This window comes from Harpegnathos saltator, unplaced genomic scaffold (assembly GCF_003227715.2).
Source record: "Harpegnathos saltator strain DR-91 unplaced genomic scaffold, Hsal_v8.6 scaffold433, whole genome shotgun sequence".
Taxonomy (NCBI): Eukaryota; Metazoa; Arthropoda; class Insecta; order Hymenoptera; family Formicidae; genus Harpegnathos; species Harpegnathos saltator.
This window is the reverse complement of record NW_020230243.1, coordinates 363,101-376,851: the sequence shown is the minus strand read 5'-3', so window position 1 is coordinate 376,851 and position 13,751 is coordinate 363,101. Positions and strand designations below refer to the sequence as shown.

The following is a 13,751-nucleotide window of genomic DNA, read 5'->3' as shown; positions in this document are numbered from 1 at the left end:
ATTGACAACTGAACATTTCAAAAATTGGTTCCAAGAAGTGTATCTACCAAACACTGGAGAGAAAAGTATACTACTGCTTGATTCATGGACAGGACATTGCCCGAACCAATTGGAAGAACTTGTACCAAAAGACAAACATGTAAATATTCTAACAATACCAAAAAAACAACTGCTTTTATACAGCCATTAGATGTTTTTGGTTTCAGAATCTGGAAAAATTTTGTTCGAAGCTTTTCTGATAGTGTTATTATAAATAATTATGACATAAATTTACATTTACGTAATAACATAATAAAATTGCAATCTTTAACACACAATCAACTGTCTTCTCCAAGATTTCGAAATTTATTTAGATATAGCTGGTATAAAAGTGGTTATTTATCAACACGGCCTGAAAAATTTCATAATCCAATCGATTATTGTTATTTTAAAGAAGAAAAATGTATACCAAAATGTAGCATTTGTGGTAAAATGGCTTTTATACGTTGTGCATGGTGCAAGCAATATTTTTGTTTTGAACATTTCTTTGAGCAATATCATTATTGTAATAATTATATAGAATAAATAATATTTTACTGTCCTCAATTCCTGTAAAATTTGTATATATTATAATCCATACCAAAATATAAGATATCTTTCACTCGAATATCTATATCGACTACTTAATTAATAAAACCTATATACTGAATGAAGCAAAACACATACACACAAATGTACACTGAATAAATTTATAAATTATATTTTTCATTATTAAATCCGTGTGTGTTCTCCTTTTTTCTTCATATCATTCATTTCCTTATTTGTTCTTTACAATTGAATTTAAAAGATTATCTATATTAGGGTTATATACACTCTCTCTGCGTCCTCCTTATCATGCTGTTCTTCTTCAACTTACTTCTTAACATCAACTTTATTCTTTTCTTAAATTACCTGTTTTTATTCCTTCCTTACCTTTTACAGTCAGTAATTATGAGGGAGAAAGAAATGCCATCGTCAAGCAGCGAACCCATAAGTTTGGTACGCGTAGCATATATATAAGAGCATTTTTAATTTTTTTTTCAATATTGCCTTTTCCAAACATAATGTTATTATATATGGTTGAATTTGTAATAAAATAAGCTTTATTTTGGTTGGACAATTGATTTTAACAATTTGAAAAAAGAGAAGGAGGGGGGGTATTTTATACACAATTTTACATTTTTAAAAAATCTAAATATAGCATAATAAAGTACTTTTAAAACCATAAAACTTTTGTCTAAAACATTTTTTCATATCTTTAATAGTTTCGATAATATTCGCTTAGAAAGACAAAAATCAACTTTGTTCAAGGGGTTGTTTCCACCCTTAAAACCGTTTTTGGGCACCAACGAAAAATTGTTTTGTTATTAGGTATATCTGCTCTACAATTATGCAGAGTTTCAGATTTTTTTGAATTTCCGCGTTGCCGAATGTCCCTTGTAAGTCAGCAGCAATGTCAACGTGAAAAATAACGACAAAGACGTTATATCAACGTATCAGAAAGAGATGATCCACATATTATATGCCGTATTAGAAATAGTAATTAATCGGTTGGATCAGTCCTAGTCTTGTCTTAATCGGCTAGATTAGTTCCCGCCTTGCCTTAATTGACTGAACGCATTGCCTTATCTGAACGAAAATAAATTTGCTTTTTGTATTTCTGGTGTTGGGAACAGAGATTTCCATCGAACATTTGTAAGTTAAACATCAACTAACCTCCAAATTTAACCTTTTGGCCAAGGTCACCATCAGATGTGTAATTTTCAAACTTCATAATTTGAAAAGTACTTAGTGAAAAAATATTTTATCATAGTGTTTTGAAAAGCTCTCGAAATAAGCTATAAGAATATACAATGAAAAATGGAGGTTTCTATTTAAAAAATTGAATGTGACCCTCATGTAACCTTCAAATAGCTGTCCGAGGTCACATTAATAGCACCATCTATTTTATGCTCCCTTCAACCCACACAACTTTTGTCTGATATTCTTAATATCTTTCATATTTTTCGAGATTTTTGCTTGGCTTTTTTAAAATGGGACACCCTATATATATACAGAGTGTCCCAGAACAATTTTTACAGAGCTCGCGGAGATATAGAGTGGATTAACCCTTTCGACTACTAACGGGTACGATGATGGGTGATTATAGTCACCCATTATCGTACGCTCACTGTGTCCTACAGGTGACTATATTTATCCATCATCGCACACTCACTGTCTTACGGATGACTATATAATCACCAGAAATTATATTATTAAACAATATTTTAAATCTGAATAATTTAAAATATATTACATTGTAATATTTCATCCTTTATGAACAATTTATCTGTAGTTTACATTATTTTACCAAATATGAAATATTATACCCACTCCACGGTAAAATATACGTTGTAATTGGCTCGTACAATAGAATCTTATTCGAGTATCCGTACACCGGAAGCATACGCGAACGACATAGTTGTATCAAAAGGGTTAAGAATAACATAAAAGTTTCATACTGTTTTGCGATATTCGCAATAATTATCGAGTTATTAATAATAGAGATCTAAGGAGTGGGTACGCGTCGAGATGGATGATTGGAGAAGCGTTGCAGTCTTTCGGGCCACAGCGCGGCCCAGTCGATCTAACAATTGCTATTGCCGACTGATGCGCGACAAGGATAAAGATAACGCGCCATTATTCGTGTTTTATCTAACTACTTCTAATTGTCTCACCACACGCCGGCAACAGTTGCTGGATCAATTGAGCCGTGCTATGACCCGAGTGGCTATGATGTTTCTTCAATCATCCATCTCGGCGCACGCTCACTCGTCAGATTTTTATAATTAATAATTCGATAACTGTTACGAATATTGAAAAACGATACAAAACTTTTATGTTTGTCTTAATCCGGTCTATGTCTCTACAAGCTCCGTAAAAATTATTCTGGGACACCTTGTATATTCAGTTATAATTTTTTTACATGTTTGATTTTTACTTAGAAATTAAAAAAGTAGAAATACAATAGTTTATGAGAAAATAATGTGAAATGTAAATCAACCTATAATTAAAAGTTTAATGAATAATGAAATATTGCAAATTGCCCATTGTAAATATAAAGTTTTGTTAATCGCAAAGATATCAAGTTACAAAGTAACTTTTTATAGCTTAACTTTAATAAAAACATATCTATAAAGAAATACCGTTTACTAGCCACCGAAGGTAATCGAAGAACTCTGTCTAAAGCACTAGACACAGTTAATCCCTCAGGTAACCTCATTAATGACCTATACGACAATTCTTTTTGCAGGTTGAAAACTTTACGAGGCATATTTCCAAGAATAAGTTCCAATTCCAAATTCACAGGATACTTTATGGTGTTTCCTATACTTCTGTCTTCATTGTTGAGATATTTAGAAGTGTCACAATCTTCCTCCTCGGAAACGATAATTTTTCCATTTCCAGTGACTGTACCGACGAAATTGATAGGACACTTTTCACGTGCAGCGATTTTCATTAACAAATTACTATCTTCAGGCTTGCACAATATTGCATTACTTTCTTGATATTCTGCACCCCACAGCTCCAAAGAGTTAATAGTGGGGTCACCAAGGTCAAAACATTTCGTAAAGATCACAGCACCAGCGGGTTCTACCAATTCTTTGAGGACATTACCATTGCCACCAGCGCCCTGATCATGTATACTGAGAATTGGATTGTTATCGCCCATCTCCACACACGCTCGTACCATACGATTCAATTTCTGCTCCATCTCAGGATCGCCACGTTGTACAGCACCAAAATCTAATTCCACACTGTTGTCACCTTGAATTTCTACAGAACTCGCTGATCCGCCACCTACACCAATGCGATAAATCGGTCCTCCAATTTTAACCACTCGCATACCTCGGTCTGCTGGAATCTGAAAAAAGAATTTAGTCTTGCTTATTTTAAAAAGAATTATTGCAATTTGTAATGAAATTTATAATGAAATCTATTGAGGTTATAGTTAAATAACAAAGATGTGAAATTGAGCAATTTTTATTTGCTTTTATTTTATTTTTACAATCACATATACATTTGGCACATAGTCTCCAAAAATTGAAAAAGCCCTAGCTTTGAAGCACTACCAAAAGAAAAATAGACTGTGTTTGTCATACACACGGCATACCTTCAACAACAAACGAAAATTTAAGGTACGTAAAATTTCTATGCAAACTTCTATACAAAATTTGAGAATACATAAACCTACGCGCTTCATAATTGATGTATTAGGTGTACAAATGAATAATCCAATTTTTTCTGCTACATTCAAGGTTTATTTTAAAAGAAAGTAAATTAAATTGTTCATTCAAAGTATTCGCTGTAGCTTTCCATAACTTTAAGCCATCTATCAGGCAGCTGATGAATTCCATCTTGGAAAAATGTTACGTTTTTGGACACAATGAAGTCGTCAAGCCATTATCGGATCTCATCCACTGATTGGAAGTGCATATCGGACAAGGCGTGTTGCATCGACCGGAACAAGTGATAATCGGATGGAGCAATATCTGGTGAATACGCCGGGTGCTGCAAGACGTCCTAGCCAAGACTCATTATGGTGTCTTTTGTATTGGAAGCAATGTGTGACCTGGCGTTGTCATGCAACAATTTCACTGGACGTTTTCCTTTGCCAGTATACGGGCGTTTTCCAATTCTCCAATTCTTGACTCAAGCAGATTAACTGACGTTGGTAGCAGTCTGCAGTAACTGTTTCACTCGGTTCCAACAACTCATAATAAAGCACGCCCTTGATATCCCACCAAATGCAGAGAAGAACCTTCTTTCCGAAGCGATTGGGTTTTGCGATCCATTTTGATGATTCGCCGGGTTTTACTCATGACTTTCTGCGTTTCGGATTGTCATAGAGTATCCATTTCTTATCGCCCGTAACGATTTTCCACAAGAAAGACTTTCGACGCTGCTTATTGAGAAGAGAAAGACACGCTGCCACTAGTTGATTTTGGTTGGTTTCAGTGAGTTCATGCAGTTAGGCACCCATTTTCCTTCTTTTTGGATCTTTCCCATCTCATATAGGCGTTTGGAAATCGTTTGCTGCGTTACTCCCAACTGTTCTGCAAGCTCTTTTTGTGTTTGTGCCGAATTCTCAGCGAACAGTTGTTCCAAATCATCATTATCGCACTTCGGAGGGCCTCCAGGGCGTTGTTTGTCGATTAGACTGAAATTACCGCTTTTAATCCGCTTAAACCAAAATGCGCACACATCGTACGATATAACACCTTCGCCGAGAAAGGAACAAATCGATTCGCACGCTCTTGCAGCATTTTTTCCTTGTTCGTAAAGAATGCAGTGTCGGATATGCACCTTATCTGTTGCCATTTTCGACTGTATTGAACTGAATATTTTGGAAGGTTATGTTGGGCCTTTCGCCAAACTATATGTTCTTTTTAATAGCTATATGTCAACATTGCATAATCATAAAAGAGCGGGAAAATGTATTCAATTTAAAATTTATTTCATAACTGCTTAAAATAATTTGGATTATTCATTTGTACATCTAATATGTTTTTAAGGAATCCCTATAAAAAATCAACAGGATTTAAATTAGGAAAGCAAAAAAAGGGAATTTCGAGATTAGTTCACCTCATCTTCAATCCATCTTTTATCGAAAGACCTATTTAAATTTAAAATAGAAGGACATGTAGAAAGAATCTTCTGTAAACTTTGCAAACACCAGAAGGGAACAGGTCACTTACTATAATTAAAATAAATAATTGTTTATAACTCTGACAATGTTAATTGTTCAACCTATGTTTATTAGGATCTTTTCCTCCATTTTGTCTGATCTGCCCTTAAAATCCTGAATGTTTTTTTTAAATATCCTGTATATGACAACTAAAATTTTACAGATTTTATTTCGAAAGACACATAGATCCGATAGTGTAGTTCTCAGATTACTTTTGGGTCATATATACTATTGATTAGTTTGTATACATGATTTATCTCATTTTCATATCTTTTTAGTTGTTCCATATAGATTTTCTCCTGAAGTCTATAGAAGTATAAATAATATAATAATAAATATTAATATATAATAATAAATAATATATAAATATATAATAATAAATAATATATAAATATAGAAAGACTATTTTAATCTAAATCCTTGGATTTGCCATGGCTAAGATTATTCGAAGTAAATCATATTTAACTACGGAATTGAATGTTTCGTTATAGTCGACTCCATATTTTTGTGAATATGTGATGCTCTTTGGCTTCTAATTATCTTCAAAATTTCCTTCATCTCGCTACTTGGTTTTTCCTTAATTTTATATACTTAACCATTTTTTATAACTTTCTGCCTAGATGGTAACATTATTTTCTGCCATATGTGATTTTGTTTCAACGCTTGAATCTCTAATACATGATATATTTCCATCGTACAGTTTCATAATTGATTATTGCTTCTTTATAACTGGAAGACTTTGGAGGTTAGGAAAACTGGAGGTTAGGTTAGTTTTGTCATCATAAAAAGTAATTTTATATCCTGATAATCATCATATCTATGCTTTTCGTATAGATTTACGATCGCTTAGAATTCTTTATTCCGTTAAAAATTCCGTTAGAAATGATTTTTTTCAGTCTCCTGAAACAATTCTTCTTTTCCTTCGGAAATTTCTTCTAGTTCTACTACTTCTGTTCCTTCTCGCAGCAAGTTGACTGAGTCTTCCTGCGACTAAATTTCATCTTGAATTTTTAACTCATCCTGAGTTAGTCCGTATTCGTGTACAAGTACTTCCATATCGTTTTAGTTATGTTTTTCTTCTTGATATTAATTTCTTATCATTCCTCGAATGTGAAATTTCTTGCGTACTTGTTCTGGCTTAAAAAAAAATTATATTCTTTTATGTTTTCTCCATAATCGGCACATACTCCTCCAGGTTTAGTTTTATTGTTCAATTTTCTTCTACACTGGGAATAGGGGTCTAGGCTTTAGCTCCGAATGCAACCAATTTTATCACTTTTAAATCTTCATTACGCCAAAGTACAAATGAGCTTTTTTCAGTCACTGCTACCTTTTGGCTGTAGACAGCCGTGTTTGCTGCTTCTATTTGCAATTTTTTAGATCCATTTTATATTGGGTTGAGTAAAAAGTAATTTCGTATTTTTAGATAAAATTCAAAGACAACATTTTCGTATTAAAAAATATCTTTAATGAACAATGTATATACCGTTTTGTTCGATAACCTTATGCCATCTTTCAGGCAATTTAAAGATTCCATTCTCCCAGAAATTCCCAGTTTTATGAGCGAAAAACTGCTCAAGATGCTTTTTGCAGGCCTTCAGAGAAGTGAAATTTTCTCCATTGAGGGAATTCTGCAGAAACCTGAGTAAGTAGATGTCTGATGATGCCAGATCAAGCGAATACGGAGGATAAGGCAATACCCCAGCTAAGATGCAATAATTTTTGCCGGGTTATCAAAGATAGGTCAGGTCTAACGTTGTTCTAGTGGAATATAACACCATAACGATTGTTCAATTTTGGATGTTTGCTACCTTTAAACAGCAAATTAGGAACAAACTAGGAACAAATTAGGAACAATATTTGGTGGAATCAATTGTTTAATTTTGCTGAAGCAGCTTATTGTACACGATTCCTTTCCAATCCTACCAAATACACAACAACTTTTTTTGTGTGAATGATTTGCCTCGGTGTAGTTTGCGGCAGTTCATTTTGTTTTCCTCATGATCTTTTGCGTTTTACATTGTTATACACAATTCACTTTTGTCGCTCGTTATCATCCGTTCAAAAAATGGAACATTTTCATTGTAGTTGAGTAATAAATCGCAGATGGAGATGCGGTCCATCAAATGTTTTTCACTCAAATTATAAGGTACCTGTATCGTACTGAGACACGTAGCCAAGCGTATGCAAGTGGTTCATAACTGTCTTTTGAGATAAATTAATTATCTCTGCGATCTCTTGTATTGTATTGAGTGTACAAATTAGTTCGGTCCGTTTTCAAAAGATGGCTCCGGCTGTTACGAATAGTTCATAGTGACTGCCGATTTTGGCGGTTTCAGAGAGGTTAGACATCTGCCAATAATATTCAGTTTATATCGCTTTGAGTTTCATACAAAAACCTTGCTTTTTACAGTGTTGAAAATGTCGAATTTTTTGTTAACCAAGCAGCATTTGCGGGAGGTTTTAATTTTCTGCTTTAATTGGAAGAAAAGTGCAGCTGAAGCCCATCGTATGCTTGTTGAAGTTTATGGTGACGCTGCTCCAACTGATAAATCATGTAGGGAATGGTTGCGACGTTTCAAGGATGAAGATTTCAGCCTTGTCAGAAAAAGACAAGCCTCGCTCTAGACAGTCAAAAAAATTCGAGGACAAAGAATTAGAGGCATTACTCGAAGAAGATCAGAGTCAAACGCAAGAGGATCTTGCAGGATCATTGGAAGTGACTCAACAAGCCGTTTCCGTACAATTGAGAGACATGGGATTTATTCAAAGCAAGGAAATTGGGTGCCTTGGACGTTGAAAGCTATTCTTCATGACAACGCTCGGTCTCATGTCATAAAAGTCGTAAAAAAATATTTGGAAACGCTCAAATGGGATGTTTTACCGCATCCGCCGTACCGCATTCTCCGGACATTGCTCCTTCTGATTACTGTTGTTCTGAAGTACTGTTGTACTGAAGGATGCAGCACGATTTGGCAGGTCACCGGTTCACTTCTTTCGCAGATATCGAAAATTGGCTCCAAACTTGGATCGCCTCAAAAGACGAATCATTTTTTCGAGATGGAATTCGAAAATTGCCTGAGAAATGGGAGAAAGTAGTAGCCAGCGATGGAAAATACTTTAATTGATCGGTTCATTCATTTTGTTTTGAAATAAATACTTCTTTTAACACAAAAAATCGGGCCGAACTAATTTGTACTCCTAATATAACGTGAGTTAATTTCAATCAATGTCTTGATTTGATCATCAACCTCCAATGGGCTATCTGAGCACTCGCCATTTTGACCACCATGTATCCCCAGCACGAAATTTCGCAAATCAGTTTTGGCACACACGTTCGTTTACGATATCTTCTCCATGTATAGCATATATCTTTCTTTTGGTTTATATCGCATTTTTTCCTTTGCAAAAATAGAAAAGCATCAAACACCGAAAATACGGCTTATTTTAATCCATGTTTACAATGTTGCCAAATAAAAATTACTAGACAGATTTTGACAAATAACAGTTTAAAATACGCAGGAAAACCTAACCTTTCAGGAAAATATATGGTGTCCGGTATTAAGTAAGGATTGTATTAAATACTTCCTCTTAACGTCATCTGCCTGCAAAATACGAAATTATTTTTTACTTAACCTAATATAATCCGTTCTGTCAAGTTCGCCAATGTTCGTCTATTAGATTCTACTGACTCCCAAGCAGCAACAAAATAATTATAAATAGATTATAAATAATGTAATTATTACTTTCATTAATACATTGAATTTGAAGTGGTCTCAACTCGAAGTTTAATTTATGTACCACATCTGGTATCTTCGCCATATGTGTTGCATTGCTATTCGTATAATCTAATGTAGTCTAATACCATTTCTGTTGTAACAAATGAATAGTGTCAAATTTTTAGTCATACGCATTGGTCAAGATATCTCATATACCATGGTATCCTTCGAAGTAGAGCAGTTTACAATGTGAAAAACCTGACTATTTTTAATGCCGGTTACAATGATTTCCTGTGCCACGTAATCCAATCTAAGTTACCTCTTCTGACTCTACTTTCACCTCTTACTTTCTAGATCTCCGGGACAAAAAATTATACCAGAGACAATCTAATAATATCTTTGTGTTCTTAAAGGGATCCTGAAGCCGTCTGTTTTACTGACACATTAATTTCAATCTTTTCAAATACTAACCTTTTTATAAGCAGCACAGATTGAAAAATCCTTTTGCATAATGAAAGTACTTATAATAACGAAGTCCGGAAGATAAAATTTTATGTAAAATTCAATGAAAAATTTAAAAAATTGCAGTTTCTTTACCATGTTCTGTATCAGCTCATAACTTTACTTATTAATTATAAAAGTTCTGCAGTTTATCCATACAAAAGCTTTTGCTTCCGGATTAGCCATAATATCAAAACATAATATTAAAATAAAAGAAATGAGCTTAGAAATTGGTGTAAAAAGATTAGTGTTCGAAAAAAAATTGGATGCGAAATTGTATTTGCTACATGTTGGGGTGAAACAGAGCAGTAGATTAGTTCCGTATAACCGTGATCGATGGAGCTGCAAGCAGATACAATCATATTATCCTTGTCTGTTCATGTATAGAGTAATATTATGATAATGAAACTGTAATTGTTAAATTTTTCATTGAATTTTATATAAAACTTTATCTACCGGTCTTCGTTATTATACTATTATTATTATACTATTTATTATTATACTATTTACGTATTATACGTATTATACGATTATACTACGTTATTGTATTTTCATTGTGCAAAAGGATTTTTCAATCTGTGCAGCTAATAAAATGATTAGTGTTTGAAACTCTCTCGTATCTTCCTTCCCTCGATCGCACGCTCATTAGGCTGAGTTCACAATCAGTCGGAAAACATTGTCGCACGTATGTCGTACCAGAGAGGAACTTGAAAGTGGCTAATACGGTAACACCGATTTTCCGCACTAGAGTCCCTATGGTAAGAGTCTGGCCAATGTTTTAGTTGGATACAAAATGGCTACTACATCTGTACTGCACCTACTGTAATCTCGGTTTTTACGCGTGCACATGCAAATGATAACATAACATCATTTCATCTTGGAAAAAACTTCCAACACAATAAGAGGACTATATATAAAAATATTTTAAAAATGACTAGTTGTTGCATACCGGGATGCAGAAATAGAAGCGAAAATGGCTTCTATATGAAACGTTTTCCAATAAGTAAAAAACAAAAAATTATATGGTTGAAACAAATTGGAAGAGAAAACTGGAAACCGAAACAATATTCAGCAATTTGTGAGGTAAGTATGTAATTATATCAAATAATAAACAAAACATGTTTCTCATTTAATTGTATTTGTAGGTTCATTTTACTAAAGAAATGTGGGAAAAACCGCGACAGGATGGTTCCAAAAAATTAAAAGCACAAGCAGTGCCAACAAGTTTTCCTCATACAAAAGTAATGTCGGAATCTTTCGATGGAAAAATAAAGAAGTTAAAATATAATAAAAACAATGATGAAAATAATTAAATTATTATTAATAAATATTATTATTAAAATGTTGTCGCGTAAAAACATTATTTTTTGTTAACGATACGACGTTTAATTATTTCTTAGAAATGAATTATGTAATTGTACATTATTTGCCTTATATTAAGCAAAGCAATTATAACATTGTTAATTTCCTTATTGAAAAAATGAAAGATATTGAATGTACTGCATTAAAAACATGTCACAATTTATCCCACAAAATTAAAATTCGTTTCATTAATTTTAAAATAAGAAAAAGTCACACTGGAAAATTAGAAAAACCTGTTTTTAATAGTAAAACCATGGCTATGCATCCCGTTATTAGATAAAATTTAATAATCATGTTATTACATATGTAATATTTTTTTAACTTTATGTAATATCAAAATTTAATAATAAAAAAATCGCAAAAAATGTATTTTAATTTTCCTTTTCCTGTTACTGCTATTCAAATATCCCGCATACTTTGCTATCATTAATTGGTGGCGTCATTTCGTATTCAGCCAATCAAAAATTGGACCACATTGGCCAGACTCTTACTATAGGGACTCTATTCCGCACTAGGAAAGGACGCCATCTGCATCCATTTTGAGAGGGGATGCTATGATGCTACATCCACTTTTAAGTCTCGGCGGTAAAACCTGCATGTGGTGGCTGTCCATACTACATCTATTTCCAGGCGGTTTATGTCCGTGCTACAACCATAATAGCGTACTTGACAAGCACAGTCTCGCGCATTGTTATGCGTTTGTAACATGAATTAACATGTTAACATGCGCAACAAAATAAGAATTGAGAATGTGTAAGATTAATATCATGAAGATTATATACGATTTATATCGATATATAAATATATGATAATAAAATGATATTTTGTACCCAAAATAATTTTCCCAAAATATTTCAGCGTTACATTAGTATTTATTTATACTCCGGCAAACGTTTTCTAGCGCATTATGTGTCCGTGTGCGTGTGTTGCATTTAAAGTGTGCGAGATGTATGTGTGCATACACGCATACACACACACACACGTATCATACGCAACAGAGAGAATCTCAAGGCACATGCTTAAACATTTTTTAATCACCATACGTTTCTGTGTGAGAATTGCAGTCGGCACGCACATACACACACACACACACACACACACACACACACACACACACACACACACACGCACGCACGCACACGCACGCACGCACGCACGCACGCACGCACGCACGCACGCACGCACGCACGCACGCACGCACACACGCACGCACACGCACGCACGCACGCACGCACATAAACGCACACAACACACACACACACACACACACATAAACGCACACAAACGCACATACATACGCACACGCACACAAACGCACATACACACGCACACGCACACAAACGCACACGCACACAAACGCACACGCACATGCACACGTACACGCACACGCACACGCACACGCACACGTACACGCACACGCACATACACACACACACACAGGTATATAAAGTCCGACTATGCAACCTCCACCCGATATATCCTGAATAATACAAATGTTAGCGGCATCGTAAATTCTAAAGCTTATAACTCAGACAATTCTCAACAAAAATAGGTCATTAAGTAGTGTTTTGGAAACGTCTCGCTATCATCTTTAACACTGTGTGATAAAAAACTGGGGTGTGATAAAAATGGGGTGTTCTATTTAAGAAAATCATGTTGGCCTTGACTTCGCCTTGACCCCTCCACTCAAGGTCAAACGGATATGATCATTCAATAGAATTTTTAAAACCCTATAACTTTGGTTGGAAACATTTTTCGCAGAAATGTTTCGTTTTCTAGATATTTGACCGTTTCCAGATTTTTCTAACACCCTGTATATATGTACGTGACGGATCACTGTGACGGATCTTGCTAGCCTAAGATTTATGCTATCATTTCAACTGTGATTGCGATCTTTAAGTCATATTTATTTATGCCAACAAATGGAATATTTTGTTTCGAGTTCAAAATTTGGTATATTTAACGATTCTGCGTCCTACGTTATACATCACAACTTCATGAATTACATACTATAGGCTCCCTTCATAAAAAAATACTCCTCTCACAGAAACGTAGAGAATACATGCAAGTACATACAAATAGGTGTATATTTCACTTACAAACGTATTTTATGATATGATGTAAATTATAAGCTGCAAACAATTGCGGATTATTATTGACGTTAATAATATCTCTTTTTCAGGAATATATGTAAATATAATTCCAATTCATAACTATAATTATATGTGTAATAGTTAAAAATGTATTTGTATGTGTAATAGAAAATAATTAATACGTCCTACGCAAAGAAAAATTATACATGGACAGGCGCGGGAGAGTCTCCCAAACATCGCGCCAGAGGTATGTCACCGTGAGGTTTTAGCCGGTAAGAGTCTGGCATTACCCCAGCAAGGGGCCGGGGTGTTCATGAGGATTTCCCCATG

The 13,751-nt window shown here is 34.3% G+C and overlaps 1 protein-coding gene across 5 annotated transcripts in view; it reads right to left on the bottom strand.

Annotated features, from left to right (window-relative positions):
• Pfas (phosphoribosylformylglycinamidine synthase) overlaps positions 1–13,751 on the bottom strand; it is a 145,214-nt gene that overhangs the window by 11,856 nt on the left and 119,607 nt on the right. For all 5 annotated transcript variants that reach the window (XM_025301586.1, XM_025301585.1, XM_025301587.1 and 2 more), the window contains one exon: positions 3,204–3,922. In XM_025301586.1, coding sequence (XP_025157371.1) covers positions 3,204–3,922 — 719 coding nt within the window. The remainder of the gene's footprint in view (positions 1–3,203; positions 3,923–13,751) is intronic.